General features: G+C 36.2%; 1 protein-coding gene across 3 annotated transcripts; it reads right to left on the reverse strand.

Moving 5' to 3' along the window:
• Window positions 1–1,030: 1,030 nt before the first annotated feature.
• Window positions 1,031–20,191, reverse strand: NDUFA5 (NADH:ubiquinone oxidoreductase subunit A5). Of its 3 annotated transcripts, none has more exons than XM_059171730.1 (6): window positions 20,067–20,191; window positions 19,744–19,788; window positions 15,672–15,788; window positions 10,019–10,084; window positions 6,597–6,715; window positions 1,031–5,509 (listed from the first exon to the last, which is right to left on the reverse strand). In XM_059171730.1, exons 1-5 carry the CDS (start codon window positions 20,085–20,087, stop codon window positions 6,614–6,616), a joined length of 351 nt encoding a protein of 116 aa, XP_059027713.1. In that variant the 5' UTR covers window positions 20,088–20,191; the 3' UTR covers window positions 1,031–5,509; window positions 6,597–6,613. The 3 variants fall into 3 exon arrangements, with proteins under 3 accessions (XP_059027713.1, XP_059027712.1, XP_059027711.1); XM_059171729.1 differs by having other exon boundaries at window positions 1,031–5,512; XM_059171728.1 differs by lacking the exon at window positions 1,031–5,509 and having other exon boundaries at window positions 6,548–6,715.
• Between the last annotated feature and the right edge of the window lie 236 nt (window positions 20,192–20,427).

Consider the following 20,427-nt stretch of genomic DNA (forward strand, 5'->3'; position numbering starts at 1 on the left):
AAAGAAGCACATGTTATTGGGGAAAAGGATCAATTATGTTCCTATTGCAAATGTAGTGATAACTATCATGTGGCTTCATAATAATAGCTAATACTATTTGTTACTAAGCACTTCACATATATTTCTAATTTAACTCTTACAAGGATTTTATTGATTAACCTCACTTTACCAATGAGGAAACTAAGGCTCAGAGAGGTTTTGTAGGAGAGCCAGGATTAAACCCAAGCAGTCTGATCCCAGAGCCTCCATCCTAAACCACTATTTTATGCTGTTTGCTTTAACACCCTTTGATATTTAAGAGGCATGTAAGATTAAGTGATTAGTTTTTGTTGTCTGTAGTACAAATCCATTCTTCCGCCATAACATTCAGTCCTTTATAGCATTCTGCTGAAACTGCATTCTCATCTCCTCAATAACTTCCTAATGTCCAATTTCATTTTTCCCCAATGTCTTCATTCCATTTTATGACAGATTTCTTACCAGAACAATATAAAATATGCATTACATTCTCAAATATAACAAGCTTTAATAATGGTTTTAAATAAGAGCAGATGTGTTTAAATCACTTCATGAAGCCACCATGCGTAAAGAGCAAAGACGGGGGAAGCATTCATTTAACTGCTCGGGTTAGTTCTTCATGGGTAAACCAGGTAAATCGTAATGTATCTTTTATTAGTAATGAGAATTCCACTGGTTCTAAAGACTCTTCTTTCTTGGTCTCTTTAAAATGTATTGTTTGTTGTCCTCAATGTTAGGGACAGTATGAAAAAACTGGGTTGAAGCATACAGGCAGGAGATGGAAGGAAGAAAACCTGGTGGTAGAGAACTTCTAAGTACTTCACAGTGTTAAGTGTGACTTGATAACCACTGTATGTTCCTATTTTATTTACGGTTGGCTGTGGAGATGATCTTATACAACTCAGTCTTACTATATGGGCCTAAATTGGTAGGCTTCTGAGGTAGTATCTGCAGGTGGAAATGGTTATTACTTAGCAAAATCCCCCCCCACACGCACACACATGCGCACATATTATATACACACAAATATATAATTGTTTGGTTACACAAAATAAATGTGAAAGCAAACTGAAAACAACCAATAGGAAAAAGGCTCTCAATTCTGAAAGTGGATAAGTGATTTTTAAATTTCATTTTATATTTTACTTTTCACAATAAACTTGTGCATTTTCTCAGGATTTATTGCCCAAAATTACTTATCTTTTTCATGACACATCTACTTTTTATTTATCTCAGTTTATTTATATAATAAATACTTCTTTTAATGCGCTTTTATTTCTACAAAGATGCCACCTAGTGGCTTTATGAAATCAAGCATCTCAAAGTATTTCCCATTGTTACAAATAAATAAGTTAGAGAAAATATTAGAATTTAGAAAACCTGAAAATTATGCCTTTGGATTAAATTTGGACCATACCTCTATGAGCTTGTTTAAAGAGACTATATAAATACAGATCCATAGTCCCTTTTCTGAAACTTTAAGGGACAGATATGTTTAAATTAATTCAGATTTTTTAAAGGTGATATGGGCATATACTGTATATTCTGTAACACTGTCAGTACATCTGGGGAAGTAATCCAGAATCAAATACATTAAGAATTCTGTGCAAAAATATATTCATATTCACACATTAAAGTGAGATAAAGATCACAAATAGCTTTATGTCAATTCAGGTCAGATTTTACTTCCAAATGAGTTATGAAAAAGTTTGGTTTTATCCAGGTATAGAAAAGAGAATGATGTGAAATATTCTGTCATACAATAGTGTGAGTATGAGAGGCATTTAGATTAATAGTATGAGTATGAGAGCCATTTAGAAATGCCTAAAATGGTCATCTGAAAAAGACATATTTGAAGATCACGAGAAATTCCAAAAAAGAATCTCTGCAGTGCTTTTCATTTATAGTCATAAACAGAAAGAGGTTAATTCATCATAAATTCCATCTAAGCACACTACAAAAACTTAGCTACTAATATAAACCGAAAGATCACTTTGAAAACTCGCTGTTAGAGCCGTCCGGGTGGCTCAGTGGGTTAAAGCCTCTGCCTTTGGCTCAGGTCATGATCCCAGAGTCCTGGGATCTGGCCCCACATCTGGCTCTCTGCTTGGCACGGAGCCTGCTTCCACCTCTCTGCCTACTTTTGATCTCTGTCAAATAAATCAAATCTAAAAAAAAATCTAATTTTATTTTAGACTTTATTTATTCTTTTGGCAGACAGAGATAACAAACTCCTTATTAGCAATGCGTGGCAAGGTAAATTTGAGTGTTATAGCACATTCAAAAATTTGTCTTTTGTGTGTGTGTGTGTGTGTGTGTGTGTGTGTGTGACTGGTATGTTCCCTTTCCCCTGCCCTATGGTTATGGAAGCATGAGTTGAAATGGCACCATCCTCAGCCCAGATCCCTTATGTAACTCTTTTGAGAACTGTCAACCTTCATTAGCCATGCACTATGAAAAAGAAACAAACTTCTGTTAAGACATTAGGATTTAGGGGTAACCTATTTGAATTCACTGTTTTTCTCACTATTTTCTTTCACTAAGTAGAGTTTTGGTTTATTCCCTCTCTAAATACTGAGTTTCAAATAAATTTCTCCAGTCCCTATCATAAATTCAAATCATGTATCACATTCCCACTTTGATTTCTTGTGAATTATATTAAAAATAAACATCTTCAGGGGTGCTTGGGTGGTGCAGTCAGTTAAGCATCTGCCTTCGGCTCAGGTCATGATCTTAGGGTCCTGTGATCAAGCCCTGCATCAGGCTTCCTGCTCAGCAGAGTCTCCTTCTGCCTCTACCCTTCACCCCCACTTGTGCTCTCTCTCTCTACTCTCTCTCAAAATCTTTTTAAAAAAGAAAATAAACTTCTTCATCCCCCTGTAAGCCAAACTTTTATGTTCTCATTTACCGCTTTCGCAAATCATTAGTGTTACTATTATTATAGCATAGGCTATCATCCCATTAAGTACTGAGTTCTAAAGGAAATTCTACCCTCAGATGGAAAATACTCATAGTATGTTACTCGATTTGCTGCTTTACCCTAGACATCAGAACACACTCAGACAAATGGTTTCTCTAATTCCTATTTGTTTATATAACCATAGAGCCTGGGAGGAAAAAGAAAAAGTGAGTATTAGCCAAGATATGGGTATTTTCCCATAAAGAACATTGTTGATTTCCTCCCTTTGACAGAGAAAACATTTAGGTGCAGGATATGTCTTCCAGCAATTGAGGCCTGATGTAGGTAACAGGGAAATGGCAACTCTCAAACAGTCTGCTCTGCCTTTGGAGCACAGGTGAAGCAAGGTCCTTTAAGACCTGAAAATCTTGGCTTTGGAAAACAGTGAAACTGATCTCTTAGACTTCATGGAAGAGTTCCTGGATATACAGAAGAACATAAACTATCTGGAACACCATCCTGAAAGCAGAAGGAATTCCAACAGGAATCTGTTTCAAAAGCCTGCTAAAGCATCAGATGAAGACTTAACTTCTGAAGGCAACACAGCAACCCTCCCATTGTACGAGGTCCCAAAGTCAGCTATGAAAGACTGATCTTACTTTTATCTAGTATGCTAATCCTCACTGCCATGCTTGAAAATAAATCCGCTTTCCATTATAATAGCAGCAAAAAGCTCAATTAGCTTCACTTCTTTAACTGCACTTTAAGATTAGAAAAGGGAATGATGATGGTAAGCTCCTTTTCTTCCATCCCCCAATTCTGAGAAGCTGGGGTGTGGGGAGGAAGTAGAAAAATGGAGAATGACAGGACACACGAAACCTGAGGCCTGGTGGCTCCCAATGGCTGCCACTGCTGACATCACAGCCTTTCTACTCAGATAAGACCACTTCTGTAACTTCTGGTGTGGAAATTATGGCACCCCCCAACGCTGAGCCTTACTTACTCCAGTGGGTGCCACATACCATTAGCCCATGATAGTCATAGTTTATACCTGTTACCTTTATGACATTATTACTACTTCTTTGATCTCTCAAAATCATTACAGGTTGAACAAAAAATTATGTATCATCCTAGATACAAATTATTTCTATCCCAAAGGAAAGAATGGGATAAATTTGAATATTCTGCACTCAGTTCACAGATAGAAGAAAGGGAATGTCAACTTTGCTGCCACTTTCTTGTTTGCAAAGCTCAAACTGATTAGCTTCTTTTCCTTTTGAAGTGTCTGTTGTGTGATTAATCTGAATGAAACCTAAAAAGCCTAGGAGGAATTGAAATGGGCCATTCTGAAAATTACTCAAATTAGTCTAGAAGCCACTCAGCAACACTGAGTATCTTTAAATGGAAGAATCACTTGTAAAGAGATCAGGAAAGCCTAATCTGGACGTTATAGAGCAACCAGAAAATTTTTTGAAGGAGTAAAAACTATCAGATGTAAGGTGTATGGGCAGTTGGAATGGCAGTTAATAAATGTAGAAACATGCCCCACACAAAAATGCCTTTTAAATACCTATCCCATTTATATTATCAACCTATAATCCATATGAAGATTTTTCTACAAAATGAAATCCAGTTTACTATCTTTGTTCCTATTTGTTCTTTATAGTCATTTTGACAAAACAAATCATGAAAGCAAGAAATAGGTTATTTTAGTACAGTCCCTATGGTATAGGCAGGAGTGACAGCAATGCAAGAATATTCATAAAAATAATATAATGGTTAGGAACATGAGTTCTGTAGCAAGACTCCCAGATTCAAAATTTAGCTCCACATCTTACTAGCTAGCTACAGGACCTCGGTTCATTATTACACCACTTATTCACCTGTTTTTCCAAGGTGCCTGTGTTGCCTATAGTGGCCTATGATTCCAGAACAGTACTCACACTGAATTTTGGTTTCCTTATCTGGAGAAATGGAGATAATTTACATGATCACTCTTTTAGGAGTTGTAGTGCAGATTTAAGAGTAAAATTAGTCAAGTACTTAGACCGGTACCTGGCAAACATTAACAAATACTAGTTATTATTATTATATTATTACTATACTACTACTGTTCTACCACTAGCATTTCTAATGCAAACATCAATATGGTTCCCTTTTTATTAGCTACAGGAACCCGGTTTGTAAAATACATGATGCCCAAGAATCGTGGGAGGTGAGACTAGAAAGTCTGAGAGAGACATCAAGCCATCTTTGTGTTCATGTGCTCAAAGGACCTAAAAAACAAGTAGTTGATTAGGAAATCAGCTTAAATTATCTATACAGATATGCTTTAAGATCATGTATTTTTTTTTTACATCTATAAGTATGTATTATATTTAAAGCAAGTATTTAGGACTGAAAAGGAAGTTATAAATCATAAGTTCTACTTTTTTTTTTACAAAGGAAGAAATAGGTCAATCTGAGAGGTTGACAACTTGCCTCCACTTGAGCTCTTGATGGCACTGGAACCATGGGATGAGAACCCCTGGACCTCTGACTCCCTCTAAAGCTTTTCCACTTTCCCCGCAGAAGCCTTCTCTTGCATTCTGACTGCTGAAAAGTAATTCAATCCACCTCAATTAATGCTTATTTACCATTCAATTTACAGCTCTGTAAGGGAAGAAATATATCAGAAAAAAAAAATTTTCTCATTCTGAAAATTCTGAATGATTCTGCTTTGCCACAAGGGATAGCAAAAGACACAAAAACATATGTGTACAAACACACACAAAAGTACTATCTTTGAAGCTAAAAAATACCAAATTTAAGTACTGAGGACATGTGAAAAATAATTTATGCCAACTGTTTCTTTCCTTGCCTGAATTAGCATTTATCTTAGGTTTGATACTCAACTACACTCAATATTGGAAACTTAGTGAAAACTACCTCGTGATTCCACTTTGAAGTTACAACCTATGTATGACTAAGATGTTCTGAATATAAACCTATCTGTATGTCAGATAAACTTTAGAAACTCTTGATATCTCTCCTTTTACATATACTCAATCTCTATCCTGTAAGCTTTGGTTAATCAAGAAAACTAAAGGCTAAGAAACAGAAAGCCAACTTCTTTAAATAACACAAATGGAAAAGCTTTTCCAACTACCACTGTAAGAAATTTTTTCTTTCAAGAAAGACATTTTTCTTTTAAATACCAAATCAATTTCCTCAACTGTACAACTATAATTTGATGGCTTTTACTCTTACTACTTCACTTTAGTGACCTATAAATTTGTCTAAACAATAATAATAACTATCTTTCCTGGTTTTTTTGTTTTTTCAGGATAAAAATCATTAAATGATCTGTTGAAGACACCACTATAAATACTTAACATTTTTGTTATGGCTTCTGTGCTGAAAATCTACAGGAATTTTTCCAATTAACTTTCAAATCTTTCTACAACCTTTCCGTAAAAAAAAGGCAAAAAACAAATAACAAAAAAATCTTTGAGATAATTTAAATGAATGCTTTACATATCAAAAATGGATTCACAAGAACCTATTACCATAGTCATCAATTTTAAGAAGTGTCCTAAATATGTTCCATATTAGTTTTCTTGATTATAAGATGTCAATAATATAGAAACATTTTTAATATAACAGAACATTTAATTACATCCATTTCCCATCAACACACCAATCATTTAATGATGATTATATTGGCCATTTCCATTGGTTGGCAGGAGGCTCTTCCACTAAAGGCTCCCATGGTTTCCACTGTAACATTTTTCTTGCCAGACTTAGTTCATTTTCAGCCTGTTAATAAAAGTTTTTTAAAAAATTATTTGATTACACTAATAGATATTTATCATAGCTAATGATTGAAATACAGTTATTAAAACCATTTTCATGTTACTACCTAATAAGCTATTCTACCATCAAATGTTGAACACTATTAATAAAATTATCTTAATTCTCATAGCTACATAATTATGAGCAAGAACACTATTAGAGTGTTCAAAAATTTACTTTGTGAATTTTCAATCTTAATTGTCTGTTTCATCATTAGACTATAAATTCTTTGAGAATGAGAAGAATATCTCTTATCTATGTCAATGGCTTTCAAGCTTTATTTTATCATGGCCCACAGTAAAACACAACAAATTCTACTAAAGGATCCATTATATGCACATAAAACTATCATTACCTTTACTAGCTAGGATACATTATTTTCTATTATTTTTTTTAAATGCTAGTCATAACCCATCTAACTGACTTCCTGACCCATAATCACTTGACCCACAGTTTGTAAAACAATGATCTATGGAGTGTAGAATATCATAGATGCACAAAATTTACTGATTGAATTAATTTCATTAGTCAGATTATGTTACATTTAACTTTTTCCCTTCAAAAAAATTTATAACTATTTAACAAATATTTTAGGTTCTTTTTATTTCACATTTTTATACAACAAAAAGACCTATGACAAGTCCTGCTAACTTAGAAGAACACTGTTAAACACTTGTCAGGATGTCAGAAAAGGAATTCAAATACAGAGTAAGTGCCAAATTCCATCACAGACTGTAATTCTTTAAGAAAGGCAATGCCTCATTTATGCCAGTGGGGCAAAACCGCCAATCTATGTTTAGCATCAAGTCTAAAATGTATACAAACAATGAGTTAAAAAGCAGATTAATAGCAGTCTGAGGATAGAGGGATTTACTAATACTAAAATGAGAAAATAGTATAAATACTAATTAAAAATATCTCTAACGATGGCTATTTCCCTGACAGCCCTTTGGCCTGGGTCTGTTGACCATTCATGCTTTCTTTAAGCCCCAAAGGCATCGTGTAGTGTGGGGAGGGTACCTAACCCTATAGCATCATGAGGTCAACCCCATTTCAGGTAGCTGGACTCAGCTGCATGAGACCGCTATTGCCCATTCCTGCTCTCTTCCTTACTTCTAACACAGTATCGTTTCCTTCTTCTATCATCTCTCTAAAAATGGGCTGTCAAAAATAGTAGCTACTGGGGCACCTGGGTGGCTCAGTGGGTTAGGCCTCTGCCTTCAGCTCAGGTGATGATCTCAGGGTCCTGGGATCAAGCCCCGCATCTGGCTCTCTGATCAGCAGGGAGCCTGCTTCCCCCACTCTCTCTGCCTGCCTCTCCGCCTACTTGTGATCTCGCTCTCTGTCAAATAAATAAATAAGATCTTAAAAAAAAAAAATGGTAGCTACTACCTACATGTGACTACTGACTAGGCATCTGAAATGCAGCCAGTTCAAACTCAGACATGCTCCAAGTATAAAATACAAAAAAGATTTTAAAGACTTAGTATAAAAAAGAATATAAAATATAACAATATTTTTATATTGGTTATAGGTTTCAATTAATGTTTTAAATATTTTAGGTTAAGTAAAACATTACTAAAATTCAACCTTAACACTGCCTATGGAATTGTGGAGATGGCACAGCTGACTTAAAAATAGCTATTGCACCCTGAAACTATAACTGCATAATAAATTTATGTGTAAGTTAAACTAATCATGATCAAAGAAAGGAAGAGGAAAAGGACAATTGTAAGTTAGGCAGTAAATTGCCATATGGTACAACAGCTGGTGAATGAATAGAAGGCCAAGAAAATAGGCCTTTGAATGACTAAAATAGTCTACATTCATAAAAGGCTGTATGAATGCCCTATTCCTCTTTTAACAGAGCCATCTAACAATTCTTTTGAATTTGTATATCATGTCTGTTGGTGATATACCTCCCTAATGACCAATACTTGCCCACTATATCCTTTTATTTGTCCTTTAATAAAACTGAAGAAATGGTTTTATTTTCTTTAAATTAAAAAAAAAAATTAAATGAAACAGAATTGAGTGTCAGATGGCGTCTAAGAGTAGACGTCTAAACCTATAATACTGTGGCAGGGAGGTGGGTGGTGAAGTGGTGGGGCAAAGCAGGGAATGTGATTTGACCAAATAAAAATTTAAAATATCTTTACATATGAGAGAAAATATTCAGTTGAAGTCAAAAGGCAAAGAAGAGACTGAAAAAATGTACAGATAATATAGCAAAAGTTTAAGGTTAATATCTCTTTTATTTTAAAAAACATTCAAAGAAATATAGAAGATAAATGTTAATAAATAAATAAAATCTTTTTTTTTTAAGATTTTATTTATTTATTTGACACACAGAGAGAGAAACCGCAAGTAGTCAGAAAGGCAGGTAGAGAGAGAGGGGGAAGCACACGCTCTGATGAGCAGAGAGCCCAATGCGGGACTCGATCCCAGGACCCTGCGTTCATGACCTGAGCCACCCACACACCCTAAATAAATAAAATATTAAGAAAAAACAAACGACAGAGTAAATACATGAATGATGTAATATATAAAACACAAAATACAAGAACATATTTGAAGCTTAACCTTATTAATAATTGGGGGAAAAAATGCACAACTTAAAAAAAGGCACAGGGGGCGCCTGGGTGGCTCAGTGGGTTCAAGCCTCTGCTTTCGGCTCAGGTCATGATCCCAGGGTCCTGGGATCAAGGCCCACATTGGTCTCTCTGCTCAGCAGGGAGCCTGCTTCCTCCCCTCTCTCTGCCTTCCTCTCTGCCTGCTTGTGATCTCTGTCAAATAAATAAATAAAATCTTAAAAAAAAAAAAAAGGCACAGATGTGTTAATCAAAGTAAAATATAAAAATACATTTTCATTTTATGATTTGTGATTCAAAAAACCTGTATTTCTCTATATTAAAAATATATGAAGCCTTTAAAACACAAAAGTATGTATCTAAAAAGATAAAATTATTCAAATAATAGTAATATTGTGTTACTACTTTGAACTAAAGGCTAAGAGAGTAAATTTAAGGTGTATCCAACTCCAAATCTCCAACAGAAGCCTCATAAATTCAAACTATAATTACTGATAAATATTTAATTGATTTATACATGACAGAACTATTTCCTATATGCAATTATTCTTATATTTGAGAGTTGATTAAATAAAGAAATTTAGGTTTTTTTTTTTTCTGGAAAGTCAGTTTTGTGTCTCTAAGTATTGTGCCTCTGACCATTTAAAGCCAAACAGCTATTCAACTTTTTATTTACCTGAAGAATAACCTCTTCTAGTTGGCCACACTGAAGTTGGTCTTCTAATTTCTTAACATCTGGTTCCTACAATTTAAGGGAAAAAAAGAAAAAAAGATTTAAACAAAGAAGCACAATATCTAAATGTTTCAATATCCTAATTAAAAGACCCAAATATAAAATAGCACTTATTATAGCAAACATAATTAATTTTTATTTTATTAAGCCCTTACTAATGTTTGCCAAATATCTGGTGGAAACCCATTTCATTTACTATTTTATTGTTTTTCTGTCTTAATATTAACTTGCTTATCAAGAGTAAGAAATATGATGTCCACCTCAGTCTTTCTAAAATACAGATTTTAGGGCACCTGGGTGACTCAGTTGTTAAGCATCTGCCTTTGGCTCAGGTCATGGTCCCAGGGTCCTGGGACTAAGCCCCACATCAGGCTCCCTGCTCAGCAAGAAGCCTGCTTCTCCCTCTCCCACATATCCTGCTTGTGTTCTCTCTCTCACTGTGTCTCTCTGTCAAATAAATAAATAAGTAAAATCTTTTAAAAATAAATAAATAAAATCCAGATTTTAAAATACTACTTTATTTTCTTAGTATTTCCTGTATTTCCTCTGAGAGCATTAGTATTCAAAATAAATGCTACTCTACAACCCAGAATTCCACTCTTAGGTATATACCAAACAGAAAAGTATAATACATTAACCAAATGGCACGTTCAAGAATGTTCACAGCGGCACAAATTATAACCCCAAACTAGAAATAATTCAAATAATCATATATAGAATTAATTAATATAGTATTTAGATATAACCGAATACTACCTAACGAGAATACATGAACTACAGCTAGATGCAAGAACATGGATGATTCTCTCAAACATAATAGTAAATGAACGAAATCACACACAGAAAAGCACAGACTTAGATTCCATTTATAGAAAGTAAAAAACCCGGTGACATGAACCTATGGTGTTAGAGGTCAGAAGAGTAGTTATCTTTAGGAGGGCACTAACTTGGAGGGTAAAAAGAGAGGGTTTGGGCATTCTGAAAATGTCCTCTGATTTGGTATTAACATGGGTGTGATTACTTTGTGAAAATTCATCAAGCTCTACACTTACGATTTCTGCATATTTCTTTTGTACATTATTCTTCAATAAAATAGAAAGAAATAGAAAAGAAATGCTTATAATTAAAATAGAAAATTAAAATAAAATTAAAATTAAAATAAAAAAGAAATGCTAATATGTTACCTAGAAAATACAATGACATGTATTTATTGCTAGTAAACTGAGCTTTGTGAGATCCAGAAGCCATGTTCTATACATTCTTACACATATGTAAGGTGTAAAAAGGATGGTCTTTTGACCCACAAAAGGAATGAAAAGAGAAAAAAAAAACAAAAGATATTTTCTACAGGAACTGGCACGTTCCTGCTTCAGGGCATCTGCTGGCTAACCAGGGATATGTGCATGGCTTGTTCCTTCACTTCCATCCAAGTTTTAGCTCATGTATCACCTTCTTAGTGAGGACCACTCTTGATAGTAACTTATACTGTGGTAGGTTAAATAATGCCCCTCAAAATGTCTATGACCTAATCCCTAAAACCTATTAATGTTACCTTGTGGGGCAAATACTTTGCAAATGTAATTAAGAATCCTGAGACAGAGATTATCCTAAATTATCCAAGTAGGCCCTAAATACAATTACAGAAATCCTTTAAAGACAGAGGCAGAGTGAAATGATGCACAGAGAAGAGAAAGTAATGTGACCACAGAGGCAGAGATTAGAATGACAAACCAATGGGGCGCCTGGGTGGCTCAGTGGGTTAAGCCGCTGCCTTCGGCTCAGGTCATGATCTCAGGGTGCTGGGATCGAGTCCCGTATCGGGCTCTCTGCTCAGCAGGGAGCCTGCTTCCTCCTCTCTCTCTCTGCCTGCCTCTCTGCCTACTTGTGATCTCTCTCTGTCAAATAAATAAATAAAATCTTTAAAAAAAAAAAAAAAAATAGAATGACAAACCAAAAATGCTGAAAGCCACCAGAGCTGCAAGTGTCAAGGAACAGGTTCTACCCTAGAACCTCTAAAAGGAACGCAGTCTTGTCAATACCCTGATTTGGGCCCTTGGTACTAATTTTAGGATTTTTGGCTTCTGGAAATGTAAAAGAATAAATTTCTATTGTTTTAAGCCGCCAAGTTTATTAGGACAGGCAGAGGAAACAAATATATATCGTAACATCCCTCATCACCTATATACACATCATTCTCTTTTCATTTTCCTTCACTGCATTTAACTACTTTCTAACATGCTATTTAATGTACTTCTTTATTAACTTACTTACTTCTTTGCCTGCCACCATTAATGTGTAATCTCCAAGAAGGCAGGGATTTTTATCTACTTTGTTCCTGGTCATATAGGCACTGGCTTCCATCCCTACAAACTTACATGGCATATAAAAGGCATTCAATGTTTCTTGAATAAATGAAAATAGAAAAGAAGGTGGAGGAAAGCAGATGAACATGTTTGAGAAAGACTGGTTAACCCAGAATTAACTGAGCTTTAAAGCCGAACTCCAAAAGCAAAACAGGAAAGGTGGTCACTGTTAAGAGACCCAGGAGAGTGAAGAAAAGAAGGCAAAGAAGGTTCAGTATTTCCAACTCAAGAGAATCCTGTGCTAGGAAAACAATTCAAAATTTGTCTTACTGAAGGTAAGTTAATAATATGACTTCTATTTAACAGTGACAGAACGTCCTTAAACTTAATAAGCTACCATGTACTGATCACCATGTGCTTGCAACTGTGTTAAACATTGTACATAATTACCTCATTCAGTCCTAACAGTAAGTATTTAAGTAGGTATTAGACTCGAATTTTAGATGAGGAAACTGAGAAAAAGAAATGGACAATATGCCAATAGTCACTCAGCAAATACATATTAGAGCTGAGATGAAAATTTTGGACAGGCCACAAACCAATACTTTTCACCAATATTCTACCTCCCTAGTATAATCTGAAAAAATATTTACTTTTATTTCCATTTCAGGCTTAGTAAATAGATATTTTATAATCATAACAATATTTACTGAAGACTTCATATAGGACTCTATTGAGGGTTAAAAATCTGTAATAATTTTACCAAAAACAGGAATGAGGATACAACTATTATACGGTGCTTGGGATTATTAAAACTATTTGTATGAAGCCTTTTGGATAGACAAAAATTTCTATAGGATCTTATATAAGCACCAGGCACTATGCTCAATTCTTGGGACACAAAGAGGAATGCAAGCATCAATCATAAGTAGCTTATGGACTAGTAGAGAAGTCATAAATAAAATACAGTGTGACAGGTACAATGTAAGAAAAGCAAGGAAGTTGTTAATCTCTACTTAGGAAGATAAGAAAAGGCTTTACATAGTTAGTAACGGATCTTGAGGCCTTGAATAAGCCAGAAAGACAAGGTAAGGGTATTCCAGGAAGAAGAAAATACAAAGAAACACAATAATAAAATTACATGTAAATCACGAAATTATCAGCTGTTTGGTATTGCTGAAGTTTAGGGTATGAAATTGGAAATGACAAGGTAAGATTCAGAAGATAACCCAGAGTCAGACATTGGAGCACCTTCCATACCACTCTAAGGACTTTAACATGTAAGTCAGTGGTTCCCAAACCTGGCTGTACATCAAAGGCTTGGAGATAAAAGCAGTTAGGAGAGTTTCATACAACTAACTCAGCAAAAATTCTTAAATTCTGCATCTGAGAAACACTAACCAAGAAACCACAGGAAGAACCTGGATCAGATTTATAGACTGGAAAAAAAAAAAAAATCATTCTATTGGCAGTGTGGGGCATATAATGAATTATGATGGAACTACACATGGACCGGTAAGTTAAACAGCAATTAAAAGAGCCCAAGTCAGAGAAAACTATTTTAACTAGTAAGTGAAAGTAATGACAGTAAACTCTTCTTTGGTGGACACTGGATAAGAGAGAAAAGAAAAAGAGGGCAAAAATAAAGGAAGATATAAAGATAAGAATTTTCTTTTTAAGAAAATACATTTTGAGGCTGTCTGAAAGTTAATTAAATCCGTGGATAAAAGGGAAATAGAGAAAAACGATTAAAGTGGGATAAGGTTATGGAGAAGGAAAGCAGAGAAAGACTCAAAGAGCTTTACCTCATGAAAAGAGAAAGGGAAATTTCTTACTCTGTGATGGAAAAAAAAAATGCGAAGCCCGTTTTACCTTAAGGAAAACATGAAATCAAAAGAAATGTTGAACTTCCCCTTATAGACTTTAATCTGTAAGCCACTTTCAGAATTGCCAAGCTAAGAATAAAAGTTCTAAATCAAACTGTTTTGCTGCATACCTAGGGAAAAATAATTATTCTCTTTGGACTACAGAGCATGGTAACATAATAATAAGAAAAATGTATTAGGACCACTTATTACTTACATGTAAATTACTTTTAGAGTTTGAACACTTCTGGAAAATTACAAAAGTCCATGAAATAATTGCTAGTGTGAAAATTTAATAATTGAGAAATTTAATTGTATAATAGTGCAATATAGTTTGGTATAAAAGAACTAGTAGCAGTCTATGGTGTGTCTGGCTAGGGCCTTTGATTTAAAACCTATAAAATGGGCGCCTGGGTGGCTCAGTGGGTTAAGCCACTGCCTTCAGCTCAGGTCATGATCTCAGGGTCCTGGGATTGAGTCCAGCATCCGGCTCTCTGCTCAGCAGGGAGCCTGCTTCCTCTTCTCTCTCTCTGCCTGCCTCTCTGCCTACTTGTGATCTCTCTCTGTCAAATAAATAAATAAAATCTTAAAAAAAAAAATAAAACCTATAAAATGCTTCTATTAGTCTGCTAGGGCTGCCAACAAAATACCACAGACTCTATGGCAACAGAAATTTATCTTCTCACAGTTCTGGAGACTGTTAGCCCAAGATCAAGGTGCAAGAAGGTCAGTTTCTAATGAAAGCTTTCTTTCTGGCTTGCAGATAGTTACTTTTTCATTGAGTCCTCACATGGCTGTCTCTGATTATAAGGACACTAATTCTACTGAATCAGGGCTCAATCTTAGGACCCCATTAACCTTAATCACTTCTACAGATGTTCCACCCACACTGGAGAGGGGTTAGGTCTTCAGCATATGAATGGGGGGAGGGGACAGAGTCAGTTCATAACAATGTTTGATACAATTTTTGGTAATTAAGAGACTGACTTGGTCCTCTCTGCAACAAAGCACTTTTTAAAACAGTTATTTTTGAGAATTTTTTTTTAAACACAACAGACATTTTTTGTTTTGCTTTCATTCTTCTCTACACTGAAACTAGAGAAAAGAGGTAAGGATTATTATATCTATAGATAAGTCAATAATCAATAAAGGACTTGATCAGGAAGAGAGGTAAAAAGAACAATGTGAATTTAGAGAAGAGACCTAATGTGGTTATTTCACTATGGTATTTAACAGTGGCTTGCACATGGAATGCATTTAGTAAAAAGGAATTTGCTGAATGAAGGGACAAAGGATGGAAGGAAAGCAAAGAACAGAAAAGAGCAAAGTATATTCCATATGTGGAATATGCAAAAAATAAACAACTTTTTTGTTAATATTGCATTGAAACCATATATCCAAGAAAACAAAATCAAGTCAGCTACTTACCGCTTTAACCATACTCAGCTTCTCATTTGTAATCTGTTCTGTGTACTTCCTATATGCTGCATTTTTAGGAATTTGCTCAAGAACATCAAGAATCTTTGTGTACAATATTCTTAGCCTCTGAAAAGACAAATCATATACATTTCCAGTTTAAAATATCATCTTAAGATTCAACAGAATACTTCAGAAAGTCTCACAAATTACAAAAAGGCAAAACAAAACAAAAACCCCTCACATCTGTTTTTTAAAAAGCATTTAACTCTTCCTTGTTGAAATTTCTTCATGTCTATGCACTATCTATCACCTTTATAACTGAGGAAAAATGTAAGTACAGTTGATTCGTGGACAATGCTGGGGTTGGGGGCCAGTCCCTGGCATGGTTGAAAATCCACGTATAACTTATGACTCTGCCAAAACTTAACTAGTAGGCTACGGTTGACTAGAAGCCTCACCAATAACACAAACAGTTGGTTAACATATATTTTATATGTTGTATGCATCATATATTATATTCTTACAATAAAGTAAGTTAGAGAAAAGAAAATGTTATTAATAAAGTCTTAAGGAGGGGCACCTGGGTGGCTCAGTGGGTTGGGCCTCTGCCTTCAGCTCAGGTCATGATGTCAGGGTCCTGGGATGGAGCCCCCCATTGGGCTCTCTGCTCAGCGGGGAGCCTGTTTCCCACCCCCCACCCTACCGCCCCCTCCTCTGGCTACTTGTGATCTCTCTCTCTGTCAAATAAATAAATAAAATCTTTAAAAAAAGAAAGAGCAAGTCTTAAGGAAAATACACTTACAGCACTGTACTGTATTTATTGAAAAAAAATGTGCATATAAGTAGACCCAAGCAGTTCAAACCTGTGCTATTCAAGGGTTAAATGTAGAAATACGGATATTTTTCACATTGCATGAACAACAGAAGTTGTATATAAGCCAAAGGTATGATACTAAGTAAAAATAAAACTGCATTCTAACTTATTACTAATGATCTAATCTGAAAATCAACTCATTTACTAAATCATTATTTCTCAAATTGAGATTCTAAGCACTACAAAATCAGATTTTTTTTTCAATTTTTCTTATCTGAATTTCTGCATAAGTAAAACAAACAACAATCATCAGGATGATCAAATTTAACTAAATGTAGTCCTAATACTTCAGCTTATGATAACTGAGTTGGTATCATGTGAATGAAGGTTTCACCACAGGCTTAACAGGAAAGTAACAAGAGAACTGAATCACTGTACAGCCTGTATTGAAGCACACTGAACTTCAAGTTCACACACAGCAGTCTGGATAAAGTCACATGTAAGAAGCTGTGATAGCAGATGCTAATTCACAAATGTTCACAAGTAGTAAGTATAATCATAAATACACATACATGATAAAGAATTTTTTATTATTTCTTTGTATTTAATTTGAAATGTTTTAGTTTAATTGTATAAAATCCACAGGTGCTAATACCTAGTTTCATTCATATATATTCACAATATACATTATGAATAAACAAATAAACCTTCAGGGCTTCTAAGAATTGCTTTTCTTAAAAAGTAATCTGCATATTTAGACATTATTTAGACATTTGATACAACGTTCCATAAGAGAGTATTTTTTAACTATACTAATGTAGAAATTATCAGAGAACATATAATCTGAATTATGCATGGATTTTCAGCCTCATTTCTTCTTAATTTTAGCAAAGGATATGGCAATTGAGAGGTCAAGTTAACAGACTTGGGTTCTAAAATGGAGATGTTAATAATATCTGCTTCATAGGTTGTTGTATAGCTTAAAACAGTATCTGGCACCCATTAACATTCAATAAATCTTAGCATTACTGTTCTATTGGAGGGAGTCACTTCAGCAGGTATCAGAGTAAAGTTCAAAAAAAAGAAGTGTCTGAGATAGACCTGGAGGAATGACAGGACTTGGACACTTAAAGATGTAGGAAAAGACAACCTTACACATGGAATACACACATAGGACTGAATTGCAAAAATAAAAGGAATATAAAGTAATTAGTATATAGTTCTAGTTTCCTTTGACTTTGCTGCCCAATAGTCACTGGCCAAATATGGTTATCAAACACTTGAAATGTGGTTAGAACTAAAAAGTGCTATAAACACAAATACACAGTGGATTTTGAAGATCTAGTATTAAAAAAGAGTATAATATATTAATTTTTATATTGATTATATACTGGAATGGACATTTTATTAAAATAAATAAAACATTAACATGTTTTAAATATATTAAATAAAATTACTAGTTTTTACCTTTTTCTGTATTAAAAAAAGTGAGTCCTAGAAAATTTAAAATTACGAACAGAGTTTATATTTATAACCCACATTATATTTTTATTGGACAGCATGTGGCTAGAATATAGAACCGTGAGTTCCGTTTTAGACAATAATGAGTCATTATGAACTCTTAAGAACTACACAACATTCGCTTAACAAACCTTATCTTTACTGAGCACATACCATGTGCTCATCCTAGTTCTAGCAGTGAATAAAATAATAAAAAATCCCTGCCTTCATGAAAACCTACCTTCTAATAGAGAAAGTCAATGAGCAAGATAAATTACTAGAATTCGGAATGCTAAATAGCGGTCTGGAGGGCCTTTATTAGGACTTCTCTACTGCAAGTGAAATCAAAAGCCAGTGGAGGGTTCTGCTGAGAGACATGACCAGACTCATATGTGTCAAGCTGACTCTAGCTTGGTTGAAAAAGACTAAAGTGAAGCCGTGACAAAGAAGGAAAGGCAGTTAGGAAGCAAATGCTTCAGCTTGATGATGGTAGCTGAGAACACTGTAGCAGCAGAGGAGATGGTGAGAAGTACTCAAAATCTGGATATATGTTAAAAGTAGAAACCTAGAGGATGTAACTAAGTCCTAACTGTGGGGTGTGAGCAAGAGAGAGAAATTAAACATGGTTTCAAGGTTTCTGACCTGAGTGAGTACAAGAATGGAAATGCCATTCATTGAGGTAAGCAAGCCTGAAAGAAGAGCAGATTTTACACAGAAGAACAGGAACCCAATTTTGGACATTTAAGTTTGGGTTGCCTGACATTCAAGTGGAGATATCCACTAAGCAATTAAATAGAGAAGACTCTCATAAGGAGAGGTCCCTGCTTGGTACAGAAATCCAACAGTTATCAGTGTATAAATGGTATTTAAAACCACTAGATTGGGTCCAGACAAGGAGACAAATATAAGCAGAGGAAAGTTCCAGGAACTAAGTCTTAGCACTCCAAAATTTGTAAGTGGGGATATGAGAAATAACCAGAATAGGAGGAGGAGAAGAAAGTAAAGTGTGGGGGCGGGGGGATAACCAAAAAAGCAGGAGACTGAGGTGTCCCCAAGCCCCAAATGCTTGATGGGAGACAGCGAGCGCCAAATGTGGCAAGTGCTGTTAATGGGTCAATTAAGATGAGAAACGTGAGGTGACCGTTGGATTTAGCAGCACGGAAATCATGGTGATCTTGAAAAGGGCAGTTGTAGCCAAATCTGAGTGAATTGATTCAAAGGGAAGTGAGAGACAATGGAGACAGTTAAGTATAGATAACTCTTTCCAATCACCTATAAAGGGGAGGAGAGAAATGGTGTGATTACTCAAGGCAGGTCAGGGATAGCGGGAGGAGGTTTTTGAAGTGTTTTAGATGGAAACCTTCCCACTAGAAGGGAAAACTGATGACACAGGGGTTAGTTGCCAGAGCGATATATTCCGTAAGCCAGTGTGCTGGAATCTGAGGCACCTAAGGCAGAAAATGTGAAGCGGGGGTTAAGGTGGAAAATGGAGCTACAGGGACGGGAGGGCCCTCCAACAAGTACAGGCGAAGCCACCAGACGGCTACGGAGAAACTGGCAAGGGAAGTGGCTGAAGAACGAGATCGGGGGGGCACGCACGACACCAACACACGGCACCGATCAACGAAGTGGGCACTGCTCGGTCTCAAGACAGCTCTCGGGCTGAGCTGTAATTTCAGGCTTGAATGTCCACATCCCCCTGGTCTTTCCAACAAGGCCACAGCGCTCTGGTCGTCCTCGCGCTGTCAGGAATGCAGCAGCACGTACCTCGTGCGGACTCTCACAGACAGCCAATCCCACAAGGCCGGTGGTCTGTTCGGAAACAAAACACGAGTCACGCTGCAGACAATTCCGCGCAAAACCACCAGTCCCCCGGCTAAAACCGGCCTAACCCTGCGATCGGTCTCTCAGAGCCACTAGTTTGGGGCGGAGCTACGAAATCCGTCATCTCTGAGGACACAGCTGAAGGAGTCCCCGCAAAACCCCGGCAAGCCCGCGCCAGTTCCGGCCGTCACCCGTGGGATGAGAGGCTTTCGGGCTGACTCTACCCCCACGACCGAAAGTCCAACAGTGACCTCCAGTCACCTTACCTTCTTCAGCAAACCCGCCATGACAGCGCCGACAGGACGGGGACGCGCAGCCCTCTGGGAACCTCGCTCAGACCCGCTCAATCCACCACCGAGGCCGCCACACCGTCACCTTGGAAACAGACTCGGTCAGCCTCGCTCGGGATTTCCACCGGGGCACAGGCTGTACCCCGCCCGTTTCTAAGCGGAAAATGGACGCATGCGCAATGAGTACACGAGCGTCTAAAGCAGGCGCTGGAGGAAGCTGGTGTGTGTTAGCTGGGTTGTGTCTCGGCTCCTGCCCTTAAATGCCTTTGACGGCTTGCCCAAAGGCAGAGGGGAAATACTCCAAATCTCCAGAAAGCTGTGACAGAACCTGCACTCG

Source organism: Mustela lutreola, chromosome 4 (assembly GCF_030435805.1).
Source record: "Mustela lutreola isolate mMusLut2 chromosome 4, mMusLut2.pri, whole genome shotgun sequence".
Lineage (NCBI taxonomy): Eukaryota > Metazoa > Chordata > Mammalia > Carnivora > Mustelidae > Mustela > Mustela lutreola.

Excerpts from the sequence above, each read along its gene's own strand:
- NDUFA5 (XM_059171730.1), bottom strand. The coding sequence starts at position 20,087 with ATGGCGGGTTTGCTGAAGAAG. Across the intron at positions 19,789-20,066 it reads TGGCGGGTTTGCTGAAGAAG|ACCACCGGCCTTGTGGGATT; the intron begins GTAAGGTGACTG and ends GTTTCCGAACAG. Across the intron at positions 10,085-15,671 it reads AGCTGAGTATGGTTAAAGCG|GAACCAGATGTTAAGAAATT; the intron begins GTAAGTAGCTGA and ends CTTAAATTGTAG.